The following is a 19,750-nucleotide window of genomic DNA, read 5'->3' as shown; positions in this document are numbered from 1 at the left end:
ATTCCATAACTCTGGTAGGTGTTGGCAACACTGAATGAGAGCTACTATGAAAATGGATGCGTCGTTGCGATGTCACGTGATCACACAAATTCAAAGGAACTGCTGCAAGCCGGTTAAGTTATTACATAAAACCACAGATAGCACTAGAACAGGCCGAGGTAAAGGTAAGTTTTCAATAACGTACTTCTCACGTGGATACCGTGTATCGGGGGAGCCAACATAATAGGTTTTGATTCAATCCAAAACACGCAGTGGCGTAACTATACTGTTCAAGGCCCGTGGCAAATGAATCGGATGGGGCCCTTTACCACCCAATATAAAGAAGGTCAACCAACGTTAAAGTTTTTTTTTCATTTTATAATGAATCAGTACGTGAAGTGGGTACATAAAACGTTATTATAATTAGTGGATTTTCTAATAACTTTTAATTTGAAGATCGTACTGGATTCAAATCACAATTTTTGTTTAGGTACATAATGTTTATAATAAAAATTCCTTTTTTCGGGCTTTCTGTTGAGCAAAAGTATTAATGATATCATCAAAGTTCAAATATCAGGCCACGGAATGTTCGATGGATAGAATAGATAGGAATTTCTTATCTATCGAATACGTTCTCAAACTGACTGGGTGATATCTTTTCCAACAAATGCATTGTAATTTTGATACATTTTTTGTTTAATTTGTGTAAGCACGTAGATAACTTAAATTAATTGAAGATAAAACTAATAAATTTTACTAAATGTTGTGATTCTCCTGTGCCCACGGTCGGGGGCCCCTTCGGGCTGGGGGCCCGTGGCATTTTGCCCGTCCTGCCACCCTATTGTTACGCCACTGAAAACACGTATGTTGTGCATGGTGTGCTCCTAATTCTACGCAGCAATTCTACTTTGGACGATCCCAGCCTGGAATAATATAAACTAGAGTGATCATAATCAATATATGATGTCATATACTATAGTAACTCCGAACTTGAAAGGCAAATCATCAGTTCAATTCTATTTAGCAGTATCGTCTGTGCGTTGTTTCATCACAATTTCATAAGCAACTATTGTTACAAGCTCTTATACCAACCTGACGTCACAAGCATGCTCATATTCTGTTATTTTTGCATCTGTATAGTGATGAAGTTAACTCATAACATGTTATTAACAATGCCGCTGTTATTGAAATGGATTCTTTCTTGTTCTACGTGATCGGTAACGTCTTCCCCGCAAATCTTTTGTACCAATGATTGACAAAGTGCCGAGTCGACCTTTCGTGTTTCTTCTTCCTTTCACTGACGATGAGTGGAGTACCTGTCTGCACCGCAAGATAATTACACTGTTAAACTACGGCGTTCACTGTGCGAAATTGTCAGTGTTGGTTTAATTCTGCTTGGAGTTAAGAGAAAGAATAAAATCTACCCTTACATCAGTTCCGTTCAATTATCACCGATAAACGTTGAACCTGGCATCAAAAAACGTAAATCACAGTTGAAATTGAATACCTACGTGAATATTGCGATTTTCGTGGATTATATCAAAATTTATCACTACAATGTTAAGTCGAAATGCCGAACGAATTTTTGTATATTATAATAAACACTAATACACGGTATGCACAAACCGCGCCCAATATTCTCACAGTGAAACAAATTTCAATATATTTGTAAGTTGTTTACAAAAAGTTTGCAGAGTGATTTCAAGCTGCAGTTTTTGTTCTTGGATTCAGCCTTATTGCTTGCGTCTTGCTCACGATAAACGTGCTGTAGGTATGTAAATTTCTCAGTTGCGGTTTGGTACTTAATTCTGAACGTCGTTTAAGCGAAGAAAATGTGAAGTGGAAGCTGAAACAGTTTGGATGATAAAGTTCAGTGCTGTGAAGAACTTGCTATGAGTAACTTGTCGGAAGTTTATTTACTTCTCATGAACGTCCGTCTAAGGATTATAAAATAAACCGATTGAATTTATTCGAATCTTATCTAATCGGTAAATCTTAATCTCACACATTGGAAATGACGTATCTGGGATAATCGTATCGGTCGATATCCATCGGTCTGGTCGTATTCCGTCGTCTGGTTACTGTTATGTTCTTTACACAAGAACACGTGGCTAAAAATTAATTCAAAACTGCAAGGTTCCGCGTGCTACGTCACTCGAGGCTGTAAGGCATAAGCAACAGCCAGACAGTGCTGTACCGAACCGTGAATTATTCACGTTTTTTATAAAGTTTTTCGGCGAAAAAATCTTACATCAGAAAATTTTACATCAAACTTTCGGACTCAGGGTAATGAAGATACTCGCGTAAAGTGTGTATCACACTTTTCACCTTAGCGAGCTGTTGATAAGTCCACCACGTTATTTGTTCAATTATAATCATGGTGCAGCACGTTTACACATTATATTGCGATCACGAATGCTTACACCTCCGCTTCTACGCCACTCATATGCATCTCGCGTCTGGAAAATTTGTTGTGCGACATATTTCATGCAGAATGCTGCGAATTGTAAATCACAAATCATGTTATAGTCTTAGGGATCGTATGCTCGATTTGAAAAATTATTTGACATAGTGTTTGTATATTAGACAGTTACAGTAGGTCTTAATTCAGTGCTCAATATGAATCCAAATCGTATATTATAATCGCTTATTATAGTCTTGTATAGTGTAAAGCAAAAGCACTTTAGTCAAAAAGTTGTCACGTTTGTGCAGAACGGTATCCACCCTATATGTATATACATATATCACGAGCCGAGGCCCGATATACAAAGCAGGTCACAGCTAAAGTACGAAAAAAAAAAAATTGTTTTCCGTAAATAAAATATTTCTTTGGGGCAAATATTTTCTGCTACTTGCCAGTTATTTAATTGTCCTAAATAACAGAATTTAAATAAACGAATAGTGCTGAAATAAATTGATACGTTCATTAGGTTCACATACAGATTTTTTTTAATGTGACGTATAATTTTTTTGAATGAATGAAATTTTTTGATGGTTGATATAATTTGGAGTCGATCAATTTATATTTCACTAATCGTTTCATTGATAAAATTTGCATTAACTTCAATTTGACTTTTGGTTTTTTTTTGTTATTTCTCTGACCCCTTATACAATGAGTCAGGTACGTAGACTTACGACGAGTACGTGTCCTAATAACCTAAAATTGACTAGAGTTTTTTTTCATCGAGTCTTGAAACTAAGAATTTAAAAGGCTATTCTTTATCTTCAAATTCGTGAAATAATTACATTTATCCCTCGAAACATCCAGAGTTAATAGATATCTGTAACAGTATTGCTAAACAAGTTTTCATTTATTGAATAATAATCTATTTATTGAATAATATCCAATTCAAATTTCAAGTTACAAATTCAGATTCGTGATTGACGATTCAAAAGCCCTTGGCTGCCATATTACATGAAAATGTTACGATTTTTTTTTTGTTGAACCACTATAATGGATCCACCATTATAAATTTTAGAATTCTGACCTTGAATGCGTTATCGGTGACCCGAAAAACCGACTCTTAATTTCCATCAAAATCTAAATAGTTTTAGATTTTACCCACCATATTATGAATAAACACTTGACCGATCAAAGCCGAAATCTAATCAGTTCTAAGTTTGGAAAAGCCATATCGATTGAGACCAAAACCATTAAAACCCAATTACTTGTTCTTGAGATATCGTTGGACAAAAATTGATCACATGCGTACATACGTACATAGATACATATATAAACACACAGACGTCTCTTCGAAAGTAGTCGGAGGTGATTCTCTGGATCTTGAAACGTCGAGATCTAGTGAAAACTCAACTTTTCATTTTCGGGGTGATTACAATAACTTCTTTTTTTCTCCGAAAATGGAAAAACGTCAAGTTAAAAACATTATACATCAAATATGAATTCCAAAATAAACTTATTATTCATCGGAATATATTTACATGTCTGTAAAAATATGCTGCGTAGCGAATAATAAAGCCAAGGAGATCTCGAAATCCGACTTTTTTCCAATTAGTAAGTGTGCAATTCCTTCAGATGCCGTGGTATGATAGGTGAATTTTTTATTAGACAGTAGGACTAATGAATATTAAAACCTCGCCGTTACTGATTTTTTTGAAAATTATTATTCTCGTAATAAAATATACTGAAAATATGTCCGAAAAACATGTACTTGAAGTGGGTAAATCGACGTTCTTATAGGCAGGGGGATAGAGTTGAGATAAAGATCTTAAAAAATTAGGAAATTGTTTTTGATTTATTTGGAGTCAATTTAGGAAGCAGCCCGGAAAATATTCGTCAGCAATTTAAATAAGGACCATCTTAATGCATATATGTAGGTCTTCGGTACTCGTGAATAGAGTGAATAGACTCTTCGGTTTAGTACTTCGGTGTGTGTGAGCAGACGTTCGAACAGGATTGCGGAGATACTGCAGTAAGATAAAAAGTACTATTAAAATTTTATTTCCCTGGAAACTTCAAAACGTGCAAAACTTGTAATCGAGTGAGAATAGCAGTGCAAAAAAATTCAATATTTGTTCCACCTACAAGATAGTTCTGAAAGATATGGTAAGTAGATCGTGAAATAATGTGGAAGGTTTCAATCAAAAAACGAATACATCAAGAGACCAAGCATTTTATATATCGCTAAGAGTTATTTACACTTTAAACTTTTACGTAATACGTATATATTATTGTCACTCAAAGCTTCTTTATCCACACGGATTTTTGAACCAGACATACATCTTACAATCCAATCTTTATTACTTCGTGAGTACGATTACAGTTTTTCTAAGACCGTCATGAAAAAACAATCGTAATGAATTTAATGTAAATATTATATACTTCAATTTCGTGCATTCGGCTACTACTCACTGATTGTACTTTATTGATTATTGACGCAACCTCACTGAAGATGAAATTACAAATCCCAGTCAAAAAAAATTTGTATCACTAGTTATTCTTGTTCTAACTCTATTTGGAATATATCAAGAAAATGCCGACCTATCGTGGAAACAGACAAGTGAAGAGTCGCAATTGCGCAAAGCTACTTGGAAATTTCGAATACAATCAGCTCGACGTTTTATTCACTGAAACTCAATGTTAATGTGTGAAACCGTACATGAACTGTCTGTAATGAAGATTCCCAGATATCAGGTGTTGGTTGATTTATAGGAACTAATATGTGTCTTCTGTAAAAATGTCCCATTTGTCATCGTACATTTGCAGAAAGTATAATAATAACAGTAAAATTAATTTTCGGGAGCTGGATTTTACAAATAGCTTACAAAATATCGACTTTGATTTAACTTTTGCCATTTCTTTAGCCGGAACTATTTGGCCGGGAGATACCACCTGTATCTACATCAAAGTCCCCAACGACAGACAACCATGCTGGCCAGTAAGAAGTAGCGGCTGTGCGCAATGTATGTATTATGATATTTTTGTAACAAGTTTACCTGGAAAGTGTTATTTCCGAGTTTTACGTAGCGTGCGTAAAGTGCCTTATTCCTGAATAACAGAGTTAGCGCATGCGCACTATCGATATGCTCTATTTTCCGCTGTAGATGAGACGTGGCCACACTCGTCGGATATCACCTGCTTTGCGCACAAGCTACAGAACTAGCACATCTAGCGGCAATGTATAGTCAACATCCATCAGTCAGATCCATCTATATGTTACCTTTTTCTTGCCTGTAGGATGGTTCAAAGAAGACTTTACGACACGACTGATAGTCGACGTTTATATATTTTGTTGTATTTGAAAAAGGCATCTGCTGCAGATCTTGTTATGGAGTAGAGGAAGACAAAACTGTAGGAATAAAAACGGAACCAGAGTATGGATGTCGCCGTTAACAGTGCGGAACCGCTTACTTCCAGTTGACCATAGTCATTACACTTACGCGTATTGTGCCTATCTGGGGGCAACATAACCGCACTAAAGAAGGTCGCATTGTCGTTGGGTTACGTCATATGAAGTGTTAATGAATGAAACTTTTTGTTGATAAAATAAACAATGGGTAAGACGTGCGCAATTGCCTGATGCTAATTTAATGCTATTCATAATGAAAAAAAAGACTGCTACGAAAGCAGTCTAGACTCACCTTACAAAGTAAAGTATATGCTGCACACTTGAATAACGTGTAATTTTTTCACAAGTATATATTATCTAAGTATAGTAACGAACTGGGCCTTACAAAATAAATTAAACAGGTTCGTGAGCTGATGAAGCGAAGTACCTTTAGCGCAGTACCCTTAGTTTTTAACACACGCAAGCTTTTTGCATCTATGATGACTACTATATCATTAGCGAAGGAGGGGGGTAAAATGGGTGATCTGACCCTTGGTGACAGTATATTTTTATTTATCGATAGTAAATCAAATTAATTTTTCTGATTAATACAAATTCATTTTCATTAGCTGTTTTGAGCCACAGCCCACAGAGTACCACCAAAAAAATAGATCCACATTGCAGCTAGCTGCTAATTTACGTTGGTACCAGCTGCATGTTACAAAAGTTATAACAAATTTAATGATATTCATGCATAAAGTTGCGTGTTTCGTAGTGAGATACTTTTACATAATATAATTATAGAATTATACGCAATACAGTTCCGTTCAACACTACCTTCTTCCATAAATTTTATGAGTTCCATTATATATTGCAAATTAAATCCATTCGAATGTTTCCGTTAGCCGGAAAATAGTGGTTCACACTGTGAACAGCGCCACCTTTCTCCACAAAAATGGGACTACTTTCTGTGAGCAAAATATGAGGGAGACTTGTCTCCTTCTACTTCATGTTTTAGACACCGATGTGAACGTGCATACCCCCACCACTAATAGTTCTGTTCTTTACACGGCTTTGTGCTTAAAATGCAGAGTTAATGAGTTTCCTCAAAATGCAGTTCACACATTGTATCTGGTTTACTCAATAATTAACGTGAACGAGGTACAGCCTTGTGCCATTGACGTAAGCGTTCCTCCGAATACCGTATAGATGTTAAAAGAAAGCGTTCTGAGATTCCAAAAATCTTGTCAACTAGTTGTACAGTTTATAGAGTTCTTGTGCTAAACATTGTTGAGGTTAGTTGAGACGTCGGTTGAGGTTACATTACTCACCGTACATGATCTAAATAATATACTAACTTGATTTTTATCGTGAATTTTGTTTTCTAAACGGTCGTCAACGTATCCTGTCCGATATCTGTGTATAAAACAATGTGTATTCATTTTTTTAGGAACGAATATTAAAATATTTGCGTGCGTTAAGCGCGTTCAAATTTCCAAGACCACAGACGATATCAGCGCTACGAGCGGCGCTATCGGTACTACAGATTTTCGACCAGAATATCTCCCACCTTTGCCACCGGAAAGAGTACGGAGTTAGGTCTCCTCCCTTCTTCCTTCCTTCCTGGCGGCGCCGCTGAAGCCAAGACCAAGGGACAAAGTTGGTCCTGCTGGAGTCCTCTCTCTGTCGCACGATCGAAAGAGTTAGGAGCGCCGCCAGGCGGGAAAGCGATATGGCAAGCGGGAAGTACACTTGAATAAGTCTATCGATGTGTATTTCCCATGCCAAGTCGCCGATCAAAGTGAGAGGGAATGTCTGCAACTGTTTTTCGCACTGGCTTCTCACGGCTTGAGCTAATTGATACACAGAGCGCGCAGTCTATCTCTACAATAAGTATATGACTGACACCGACGAGATCGGTGAGATCGGCAAGATCGGCGATCCGTCTACTCTACGTTCAACCTGCCAGGAGGACGTACCGTTCCTTCCTCGCTTGTTACTCTAGACATCCACTGAATTCTTCCTACCTTTCCTTTCGCTAAGCTTTTTCTCTACTATCGTTATCCCGTAGATTCTTTCTTTATTCTATCGTTTTAGCTATTCTTTTTGCCTGTCGTGTCTTTCTATCGTTTATGTGCTATCGTTTAGTTAAATTTGAAATAAAGTCAGTGAGTGCCTGAGTTACCGGCGAAGGTAAGGCTTTTGCCTCAACCGTATCGTTACGAAGTTGCTGGAATCTTTCTTTCTCTCGTTCGTCTCAATTATTTCTTTGGTTGTATTGCGTAATGCCAGTATATTTGTAAATCGCGTTTCACGGGTCTATGTTGTGGCTGTCGTGTGACTGCGTGATATGGGCTAATTAATTCCGAATTTCTGAACGATCTCGTAGATTATTCCGTGTATTTTCTAGTATCTTGTTGTTAGCTTCTTCTCTTTCGTTAATTCTATGTAAGATTTGCTCTGTAGATCATCTCTGGTATTCTGTTTTGAGTTTAATATAGAAAACACTCTTGAATTTTGGGCTTTGTAAATTATCGTGTCTGACTTCTATCGACAATTCTTTCGTAAATCAGCCATCGCAATTTACCTCATTTCAAATTCTCTCGTTCAAGTTATTTATTGTAAACTATCGTAGTTGAATATTATTTCTCGCAAGAGATCGCTATCGAAAATCTAACGTACTAGATTAATTTATACAATTACTGAACCAGTGATACTTCTCTTGCTACCGATCTCTGTAATTTAATAATAAACTTCAATCTTTCTTGTCAACTACCGCTTACAGTAAACTCTACTGAATTATTTTATCAAACTACCGTTTTGAGCTATTGTTAGTTTCAACCACTTGTGCTTATCGCTACAATTTAAATCGTCAAATCGTGGATTATCAACAAGAAAATTGGGCCAAATCTCACCGCCCAGTGACGTATAATATTGAGATCCATTTACAGCTTACTCTCGCTACCGACTACGGTTTTGTAAACATCTATCGTTTGACTTTATTCTTCCGAAATTCACGCTAACCACTACCGTTCAATTTGTTTATCGTTTTTGATCAGTTAACTAAAGTTGAAGAAAACTATTGTTCACCTTGTAAGATACAATTCATCTGAACTATCGAAATGTGTAAAATCAGTCACCAATATATGCTTCACTGGTCTGTTAATTTTCTTTGACTTGACTTGATTTATTAATTTATTTAGTCCGCTGATGAATACCACCACTCTAACAGATCTTGTTAAACACCTGAGCCTATAGCTAAATGACCTGCCGAATTCTCTGGTTATTATCGTGCAGTACCGTTCCTTTATTAACCAAATATTGACGTATAAGTCTGCGGCACCCAACAATTTTCAACTGAAAGTAAAAGCAAATAACGTTACAGCTCATATAATATAAAGCATAATATAACGCAATCGACACATCGATTTTGTGCTGACTTTTTTTCAGTATTGTCAATACATGTAGAAAGGCGTCGGAAGTAGTCCAAATTTTGAGTTAGGCCTTGTTTATTACTAATGAATTTTTCGATTTTAACCCAATCGATACCAGCGCGCAGAAATTTTTTGTTAACAACGGCGTCTGATCTATCGGTAGCAAACTGCATATTACTCGCGTAAGGCACAGTAGTGAGTGTTTACTTGTCCATCAAAGCTGTAACAACCGTTCTTGTGTATTACTGAGTTATAAAATGGCGTCAAGACAGGTGAACAAGATGTTGATTCATTCTGTCTTATTTGCGGTGAATTCATTGAAGTAAGAATTAAACAATTTTCTTTGCCAGCAAATTTAAAGCTTTGTGAAGCTTATGGAGCTTACTTTAACCTGCGATTACGGAATCAAGACAAACAATGTATACCTTACTTTGCCTATGTTAATTTAAAATTATATCTAAAATTGAAATCTAAAAAAGTTTCGAACATATTTATATTTTTGTGACTTGAATACTTAATAACTGTTATTCTTAAACGGAAAAATCATCAGAATTAACCCCAATTGATCTCAATTCTGATACGAGAATATGATGGGAGATTACATTTCGGGTTTAATACAAGAAAGTTCATACAAACAAATTTTTTCTAAAGTAATTCACACATACGAAGTTTACCTGTTGAAAACATACTTGAATGCAGGCTCACTTTGCGTGGGATGCACAGGATATATATTTTGCATAGGATAATAAACCGTATAAAAATTTTGCTTAGGACGATTTATCGCAGCGTAAATTTTATGTAAGATAGTTATCTGAAGAATAACTTTCTGTACGATCAGTCGTGTACTGCCGGTTGCGTATTTTTACGTATCATGAGATTTTTGATAGTGGTAACGAGTTATTGTGACAGGCAATAATCTATTATCAAAATATTACAAAGCTTCTTCAACTATGTATAATAAACCAAATATTGAAGAATCATTATAATAGACCTAAAAATATTTTGATTAATTTGACTATATAAATCCGTATGGTGATATATAATGTACAGGTAATTTCATTCTGTTGTCAGTAAAGTTAAATCTTGGTAGCATCGATACTCACAACGCGTCAAATGATGACTGACGTTTATATCTTTGGTGTTGGAAAGATAACAACCTTCCTCCGTACCTTATCAACACGTGTCAGATCCAATATAATGTAAAAAAAAGAGTCTGTGTACCTAAAATGCATACTAGTGTGCTAATACTAACTTGTGCCCATTAGCAAGATTAAAACTCTTCAAAGTCTCTTCTCTACATCGCGACAAACAGTCGTCCATCCGAAATTTTAGTAGCAGCAGTGTTCGAAAGTGAAATAAAGCAACTAAGAAGAAGCGAGAAACATAAACTGAACGCAATAAATTAAAAATTAGTCTTTGATGAGATCAAATTTATCTAACGAATAATTATCGCAAAAGTAATCAGGATCATAAAGTTGTGCTCGTAAATATCGGTATGTGCGGTTAGTCATTCGGTCTAGCGTAGTGATTGAGTCAAGTTCGCTTTACGTCATTAAAAGCTACTGCCACTGTGTTTCAGGTTCGCACATGTGGCGTTACAAAATATAATATAATCATGGAGCTTTGAGCCTTCGTTACATCGCATGGACTTTATACAGGAAAGAGACTTTATTCATTGACGTACGTTATCGCGTGAAGTGGCGTTATGTCTGGGGTGGCAAATAAGGCGTTTACTGCAGAGGTGAAAAAACATATTTCCAAAATACGTTATATTATATACTTCCAAATTATGTGAAATTACTGGCACTTCTGTAATACGTGTGTATGTAATAAAACGTATACTCATTAGGAGGAACCGTGCAAGCAGTTCGATGAAAATAGCTTACAAATTCCACTGGAAGAGAAGGTACGAAAATGTTATTGTTTCATCAACTTCGTGTATAATTTTTGTTTAATATGCAAATACATTTTGTCCATTGTGTGATGGAATGCTTATTCGATTATGTTTTCCTAGGAGACAGAAATATGCAGTGCAGAAAATGGATCAGACAAACGTACCAATGTCGAGGTAATTCCATTGTAATCCAATTGGTATTCATTTTATTAACGATTGCTTGGGATACTAATCATCCTCTGCAATACTTAACAAATTTGAAATAGCTCACAGAGCAACAAGAACCGCAACTGTGTGCCAAAGTGAGTAGAAATTGTTTTCATGTTCTGGTGTTTTAGGATGATAAAATGGCAGAGTTAAACGCTGGTTGTTTTGCAACAGGACGCAACGCCATAGGAGCCATATTTTCGAAGCACCCCAAGATTTTCAAATTCGTATGGGTTTTAGTGCTAAATTTGGCGGTGTTTGTATACTTCGGTTTTGCTACTAGATACTGGTGGGTCACATGTAAGTTTTACGAGACACATTGAGAAACTGTCGGCTATAATAAACCGTATTTACAATAAATTTTATTTCTTCACAGATGGATCGCTATCTGGCCAATGGTGTGAGGGCTACGGCTTGCTGATAATTTTGTTAGTGATTATTTACGGAAGTTTCTTATATGCCTATGTCATAAGGAGATATTTTGGAAGAAGAATCGCAAAATGTTTCAAACCTCTTGGACGATGCTGGAAAAGTTTTACTTCAATCAAGTGAGTTGATGGAAAAGGAATGACGATGATCTCGGCTGATCGTGTCACTTTGATGACAGTAAAAACTAAAAATTCTCATATTCCAGATGCGTCGAAAGATTTGGAAGTACAGTGTTCTACTTGGTCATATTATTAGCTGCACTAGTATTCATGGTTATCGATACCGTCGATTCCCGTGATCGGTTGATCAGTCTACTGGGAGTCTTCGTACTTCTTGGATTGGGTTTCATCTTTTCCAAGCATCCAGCATATGTAAGTTTGCTTATATTGTAATTGGTAGAGTAGTTTGCCATCGTAACACGGTATTACGCAATGTTTGAAGGACGTTTTTCTCACGACACAATTTCATTCGAGAAATTGAATAGTCTTTTGAAGAGTCACTGTTTAAAATTGGAGATCTACGAAATTTTACTTCCCATGTGTATGAATGCAGCCAAGGTTAAAGCAACTGTATGTACATATATTTCATACGTTAAGATCTTATATTTTTTATAAAATATTCTTCGATATCAGATGAGCTTAAGATTATGTTGTAGGTGTTGTAAAGATTATTCAAGCTATCAGTATTCTTTTCCGACATATTTCGTATTGTAAATTCCAATTGTTGATTTCAAACTGTTTCTGGTCAATGATAAGTATATCACGCAGGACAAAAAGTTCTATGTTCATGTAGTAAGGACAAGGTGGAATAAGTAGGAGTCGATCTAATTTCTCGATATGATAACGTGCCTTCACTTCGACCGTGTCTGATCATCCGACTGCAGCCAAAATATTTTACATATCCTATAATTTTTATTATTCTATAATCCTACAGTAAAAATGCAGGCAACCATTTAATTACATTGTCGTTTAGCCCGGTTCTGTAATATTGATTGTTTCTTGATGCATTTCGATGAATTTCTGATCCAATGTAATTTTAATATTATAGTTTTATAACACCAGCAAGACACATCTTTTTCTATATTCATGTGTCCATACCGCGCCAGGAAATCATCATTAGCCTTGAAAATTTCCCACAGACTACAAAACTATTATTCATTGCACTTATTACCGTTTTAACGGGGTCACGGGAATTCCCACTTACAAGCAAAAGCGCCATATTTAATTGTCACTTCAAATCACGCCACTTACGTGGATAGTGAAAACTGCGAAAATTTGATGTTTGTTTTAAGGTGTCCAGGCTAGGCGCTCACTGGTAACTTTTGTCACAAACGAAAGGCAAAAAATTTTTCGCCTGTTTTCTATGGCCTGTCACGTTACCGTAACTAGCACAGAAAGCATGCGAAGAATGTTTTGTTACTGTGACAAAGTCACTAGTGACGTTTACTGGATATTCTGTAAGTTTTTCCCACTTGGATAGTCACGTGTTCAAAATATGCTGGAATAAACTTCTAAAAAACGGTTCTTGATCAATCTGTTCCAAGTGATATGGTTTTGCATTTTTAGCTGATTAAATTGTTACAGGTGATCACAACATCGCGTCTAGTAATTAATAGCTTAATGAGAACAATTAGCATATGGTGGGCGTACATTTTCCTACTGATCAATCAAAGTTTTGTCATAGATAAACTGGACGCCGGTAATTTGGGGCATCATTCTTCAATTTTGCTTTGGACTGTTCACAATAAGATGGTCGGTGGGCAGAGCGATTTTCCAATGCATTTCCGACAAAATGGCAACTTTTTTAAACTACACAGTGGAGGGTGCAACTTTTGTATTTTCGGAAACCTTAGTTAGCACCTATATAGTGTTTGCATTTGCCGTAAGTTTATAGGTTTAGATTGCATTTTCCAAACGGAACAATAATCGTGAATGCCCAAATGTAAGTGACAATCTGATCTATGTTTCAGAGTCTTCCCGTCATCTTCTTCTTCAGCTTTTTCATCCAGATTCTGTACTACCTTGGCACAATGCAATGGGTGGTCATGAAACTAGGAGGACTTCTGCAGTCTGTCATGGGAACGACGGTCTGCGAATCGACCACTGCTGTTGCTAATATATTTCTGAGCATGGTGACTAAAATCTCTTGATTTTTTTTCACAACCGTTTAATTTCCTATCAAGGGATTTCCGCCGTCAACCATTCCTCCTGGCAGTTAATGTTTACTATTTTTCCTGCAGTCAGAGTCGCCACTTCTGATCAAGCCATACATTAGTAGTTTGACCTCTTCGGAAATACACACCGTCATGGCGTCGGGTTTTGCTACTGTCTCCGGTGGGTATCTACGCACTCACAGCACATTCTATCCAGGAACAATCTTTCAGAAATCGGTTGGAGTTTGATTAGAATTTTGTGATTGATACAACAGGAACTGTCCTGGCTGCCTATATCAGATTTGGAGCTCAACCTGCTCATCTAATTACTGCCTCAGTGATGTCAGCTCCTGCAGCACTGTGCTACTCCAAATTGTTCTACCCGGAGACAGAGAGGAGTAAAACAACTCGACAGAACATCGAGTTGAAGGCATCGTAAGTCATTGATTGGGGATTAGATTAATTTTGACATATAAAGCCAAGCACTTGAGACCTTCGAGCTGTCCCAATTTTCACAAATGAACTTTGATAAGGTATCGACAGTGTCATGCGAAATGGTGCACTTAAAACTAAATATCACACTGACCTACCTATATTGTTTGTTTATTATCGAGAGTCATCGTGAGATATAACTTCAGTTTGCAAACAATCACCTCTATCAATCGAAATGTTTAACTGTAATCTAATTAGGGTTATAATTACCTAATATTCCGTGACCATCCAGCGAGGATACCAGTATCTTGGACGCCGCTTCGAAGGGTGCAAATGTAGGAATAGCAATATACCTAGGCGTTATAGCAAACATTGTGGCGTTTGTTTCGGCAGTCGCTTTTCTAAACGGCATAGTTTCCTGGCTGGGAGAATTGGTCGGCTATGAAGAGATAAACTTCGAGGTAGGTGCTTGAATCTCTAGGAGTCTTCATGAAGCGATAAATCAATTCAAAGTCATCGATGTTTGCTTCAGTGGTTCCTCTCGAAAATTTTCATACCATTAAGTTGGGTCATGGGAGTGCCATGGGACGAGTGTGAAGCCGTTGCAACATTGATTGGATTGAAAACTGTCGTCAACGAGTTTGTCGCCTACGAAAGAATGGGAGAGTACAAAGCTCAGAATATGCTCTCGCCAAGAACCGAAGCTATCGCAACATACGCAATTTGCGGTTTTTCAAATCCCGGATCAGTCGGCATCATGATCGGAGCTCTTGCTTCCATGGCGCCGGAGAAAAGGGCGCAGATTTCTAGCGTGGCTATACGTGCTTTTATCACTGGAAGCGCGGTGTGCTTCATGACCGCTTGCATCGCTGGTAAGAATAAGATGAATGCATTTTTTGTTTGTCAAATTTTTCGATCATTTTTTATAAATTACACCTGTCGACACGATTTTTTGATCTGACTTATGAGTGTCAAATTTTGGTTTCTTCTACCGTTACTAACGAAGGCAAAGATAATTTTTTTTTTTTTTTTTATCAAAGTTTGCTTTTGTAGAAGCCAGAGCAATTTTTACAATTTTAGGAAAAATATCTGAATTTTTGATAATTTTGTTTTTAATTACAATCAGAGAAAGTTTTGACCTGTGTGTCATTTATTTTTGATTCGAAACTATTTAGATTACCTTGTCAAATTAGGCTTTGGATGTAAGAAAATTTTTCATCGACTATATTTCTGTGTAAGGGAGGGTGGGACAAGGTGAGCCCCTTAAAAAAATAATGCGTAAAATCAGAATAAAATGTTTAGTTTTCATATGAACAATTACGTTAAATTATTATCCAGCTTTCTCGAGAAAAAGTACTCATAATTCATATTTAATAAAAAGTGCAGGTGATTCATTTTATCCCTTGTTATTCAAAAAATTTCAGGGGCTCACTTTGCCCCCACATTTTTTGAGATATCAAAAATTTTAAGGTGCCCACTTTGCCCCACTCTCCCCCACTCGTGGTGAAAATTTTCATAGCATAATAAATTTTGCGTTGATTTGTTTCTTAAATAGGTATGCTAATGACGGACGATTTTTATACAACAATTTCATCCAGTACCAATTCTACCAGCTAATAACAATTGTCATCAAGAAATACATGGACAGGAAGAAATTATTATTTTAATTTTATAAGCAACATCACAGTTTATTAAGTACGACATTTATCATTTTATCGTTACTTGGCAAAACAATTTTTGGTACTTATAATCATGCATTATATAGCGAATTACTCGTATAAATGCGATGCTAGTGTGCGCGTATGTGTATTTTTGAACTTGTGAGGATATGAGTTTTTCCTCTTGCGACGACCACACACTTTTGTTTGGTGGATGTTGGTAGCATGACATACTTTAGCATCTAGTAATTATGTTGTCACCCTGTGATGCTTAGTTAAATATTTTGATCGGTAATGAATGTTGTTCGAATCTACTGTTCTCAAAAAAAAAAAAAATATTGCATTATCATCTGTAAATTTAAATTCTGCTGAGAATTTATGAAACTAGCACTTTTGAATACACACTACCGGAATTAAGATTTTCGCAAAACAAAAAATAAAAACTGTACCAAACTTCGGATCAAGTTATTTGAACAATTCCGAAATCCTCAGAAAACTAATAAAACTGTCTTTGATGTTTTGTTGAAGTATCCACGCAAATGGAATGGCATTTTGACTTCTGTCATTCAGAGCATTACTTCTAATTCTGTTTTACAACAAGACAGAGTACTTTGTTTCAAGATAAGATAACGGTATCCTTAATATCATGATAAAAATGCTTATATCAGTGCGATAACCATATGACAGCAGCGGTAAAACAAGGGTTAATGTGATTTACATTTAATTATACACGTCATTGTGCGATACAAACAGCAAATTTTTTTTATCGCCGCAGAACCAATTATATGCGCATTTGGCTTTGTACTATTTTTCAGTTAGTGAAAGTCTTGAGCTAGATATTTGATGCAGATGAACTTACGTTAATGTAGGTATATGTGTATGTGTCATCATTTTTTTTTTTTTATTTCCTTTCCAAATTTCATACAGAATAATATCACAAAAGGAATGTTTCCACTTTGTATTGAAAATCAACTGCAATAAATCATTGGCAAGGAAGGCAAAGTGGCGCATTTGAATATTGTAATTGTAAAAAGTTGGGTTTCCAGGATCTCGACAATGGAATTTAATCGATTCCGAAGTCACGTGAATGTCTATAAAGATAAGCTTAAGGTTTCTTTGCAGTAAACCATCTCAGTTTGTATTTGCCAATTTTATCAAATACCTCGTTTTGACACTTTTTCCCCTTAGGCATGCATTTTCACAGGAAGTTCGGGCAATTTAAAGCTCATACGTAAATGCGTATGTAATCAACATGTATGTATAATACATATTCTGTATTCTTAAGGTAAAGCATGTAGGTTATTAATTTCATAAAGCTTATCCGTCCTCTTGAACACGTCGGCAGTTACTTCCAACATTTTTGGTAATATATCGATGTTGCGTTGAACGTTGTCTCCGCAAACCTGTGAAAATTTACAAATATGTTGATACTTGTAAAAGCGTACTCTTAACATTATCAACAACGTTATAAAAAGTGATGCAAACATGACAAATTTTCAGTTTAATTGAATGAAATTTCGGCCCCTGACTACTATTGCTATCCGAAATATTTTGATGTGTAATAATAATTCTTTTTCACAGTGTCAATTTTTCAATACAAATTCATTTTCCGCACAAATTAAAATGACCTGGTAAAAACGCGAAGAAACGCTAATCTATTGTAAAATGTTTAATTTTTAATACTTCGAATCAGTACATTATATTTGAACATAACAACCATAAGATCAACGGTTTCCGATACAACCATTGATAACAATATGAACTTCGTGGAAGAAACTCCCAAATCATGGATAATGCTGAATTACCATAAGAAAAAGTTGACGGTGCGAATTTAGAGCTAAGTTGAGAGTTTTTTCCGTGAGGGTATAGAAACAAAGCTGTTGAAAAATCGCACTCAATTCTTTTTGTACACTTCAAATAAGTGTAATTTGATACCCTAGTCCAACGGAATAAAACTACGTTTGTTATTTGTGTATTTTTAAACAAATTTATCCTGCTGAGAACGTTTTTATCGATAAAGGAATTGTACTAATAAATTCAATATTTCCAAAGTCGCTGGTCAGAGTTTTAAGAAATAACTTTTAATGCAACGCAATATGGTGCTACATTAAAAGAAAATAAACGCTAAGTATTTTCAAAACTGCAGTATCTCACAAGATAATAAATTCAAGCTTTTTAAAAAAAACGAGTTTCCAATCAAGCCACAAAATATCGAAGCGTATATGTAATGATTTAAATTTACAGTTCGGTCAACTGTTTTTCTTAAGTAACTGGATTTTTTACTTCCCGGGCGTATTCAAATTTTAATTTGATATCTTTATTTACAAGCTCGTTGCTAAAATATACCAACAATCTTGCATTTTTTAAAACTTTTTCATTTTTTTTAAGAATTTCTAAACTGACCGGATTAAATAAACTCAAGTCAAGGAACGAAGAGTTCGATTTTTTATATACTTGCATTAAAGTAGGTATGCGAAATCGGTTGTGTCATCAATTCACATAATCTACATACCAATAAATAACCGAATTATCACTCTTTCGAATTAAAATATGATCAATAAAAAGATTGGATGGATTATAAATTCGATAAGGGATCACGTCAGGATTTGATCAGATTCACTAAAGTCGAATTCTCGGGTGCATACCTTTTTAAATAAAAGTTCTCTAGTCGGCATAGCGTACATGGCAACTACCGCTCCCTTTCGTATAATCCATGGATGGTGTTTGGCAAGTGTTTTGTTATACGCATCTTGACAGCATGCCGAGGTTTTATCACCGTCCGACAACTCGCCTAATTGTCGTAAAAATTCCTTGATGAAGTCTGAAATTGAAATGTAAAAAATATGAATAACGCGCTAGTTTTACATGCGTTAATTACCGACTTCAAAGTTTGAAAATACCAAAACTTGGAGTAAGCTCGATTTATTTACCCAGGCCTCTATGGAGTCTCAGTAACGTACGACTGCCGTTCGTGTAGTCTGCCTTCTGTAATAAATTATTCTCCGTCTCATGTTGTATCATCGATTTAATTGTAACAAAATTTTGCTCATCCTTAGAAATCAGCTCGGCTAAAATATCCATTTTCTGTTTCAAATCCGAAGAAACGAAGCTGAAAACCGAGCCCATAAGCTGGAAGAACCTGAAAGTTGAAATTCGAATGTTAAGCATTTCGACCTATCGGCAGCGTGTAACACGTGTCACGTGGTCTCAACAGTTGACACGGATCGCATAGGCGTGAAGGTAGCTGCAAGCTGTCAGCGCTAGCAGACTGAGAAGCAACCTTGGCCCGGGAAAATATTCAGAATATGGATATTCAACGGTCTTAAACTCACTTGTACAGTTCGTTGTAGGCCGCAAGATACATTTTAATGTCGACGTCATCGTCCTGTATTAATGCCTGGTCGAAATTGTCGTGGACGGTCCGCAAATCGAAGAGAACAGGCTCTGACCCCTCTGCCATTTTGAGTACGATAGGCTATTGCCAACGAACCTTGAATGCCGAGCCGCGGCTGCGCGCTACCGCATTCGACATTCAAACGTCAGCTCGTTCCTCACTCAACGTATTCTGCATGTATGCGCGTCTAGTCGCTTAATATCGCGCATGTATGTATGCTAATTATTCGCGATAACGTGTTTCGCTACAGGCTGCAGACCAAGTAAAGATTCGTGTGCAATTAGGACTAATCTCGTTACCGCCAATCGTGTCATATCAATGCGGCGATTAAAGTTGTAGATGGAATTTCACGTTTGGTACTACAGCGTTAATGTAAAAACTG

General features: G+C 36.3%; 2 protein-coding genes across 2 annotated transcripts; one reads left to right on the top strand and one right to left on the bottom strand.

Annotated features, from left to right (window-relative positions):
• Positions 1-10,725: 10,725 nt before the first annotated feature.
• On the top strand, positions 10,726-16,999 carry LOC124412144 (solute carrier family 28 member 3-like). Its single transcript, XM_046891791.1, has 13 exons — positions 10,726-10,943; positions 11,052-11,108; positions 11,217-11,270; positions 11,435-11,603; positions 11,680-11,851; positions 11,938-12,103; positions 13,416-13,613; positions 13,702-13,863; positions 13,972-14,065; positions 14,160-14,319; positions 14,609-14,777; positions 14,849-15,188; positions 15,872-16,999. The coding sequence occupies exons 1-13, from the start codon at positions 10,908-10,910 to the stop codon at positions 15,931-15,933; spliced, it is 1,839 nt and encodes a 612-aa protein (XP_046747747.1). The 5' UTR covers positions 10,726-10,907; the 3' UTR covers positions 15,934-16,999.
• Positions 17,000-17,155: 156 nt separating this feature from the next.
• On the bottom strand, positions 17,156-19,542 carry LOC124412145 (ceramide-1-phosphate transfer protein). Its single transcript, XM_046891792.1, has 4 exons — positions 19,307-19,542; positions 18,905-19,113; positions 18,620-18,795; positions 17,156-17,377 (listed from the first exon to the last, which is right to left on the bottom strand). Exons 1-4 carry the CDS (start codon positions 19,432-19,434, stop codon positions 17,255-17,257), a joined length of 636 nt encoding a protein of 211 aa, XP_046747748.1. The 5' UTR covers positions 19,435-19,542; the 3' UTR covers positions 17,156-17,254.
• Positions 19,543-19,750: the final 208 nt, after the last annotated feature.

This window comes from Diprion similis, chromosome 11, assembly GCF_021155765.1.
Source record: "Diprion similis isolate iyDipSimi1 chromosome 11, iyDipSimi1.1, whole genome shotgun sequence".
NCBI classification, from domain to species: Eukaryota; Metazoa; Arthropoda; class Insecta; order Hymenoptera; family Diprionidae; genus Diprion; species Diprion similis.
Note: the sequence above shows the minus strand (reverse complement) of the source record. Positions and strands in the feature narration are given on the sequence as shown.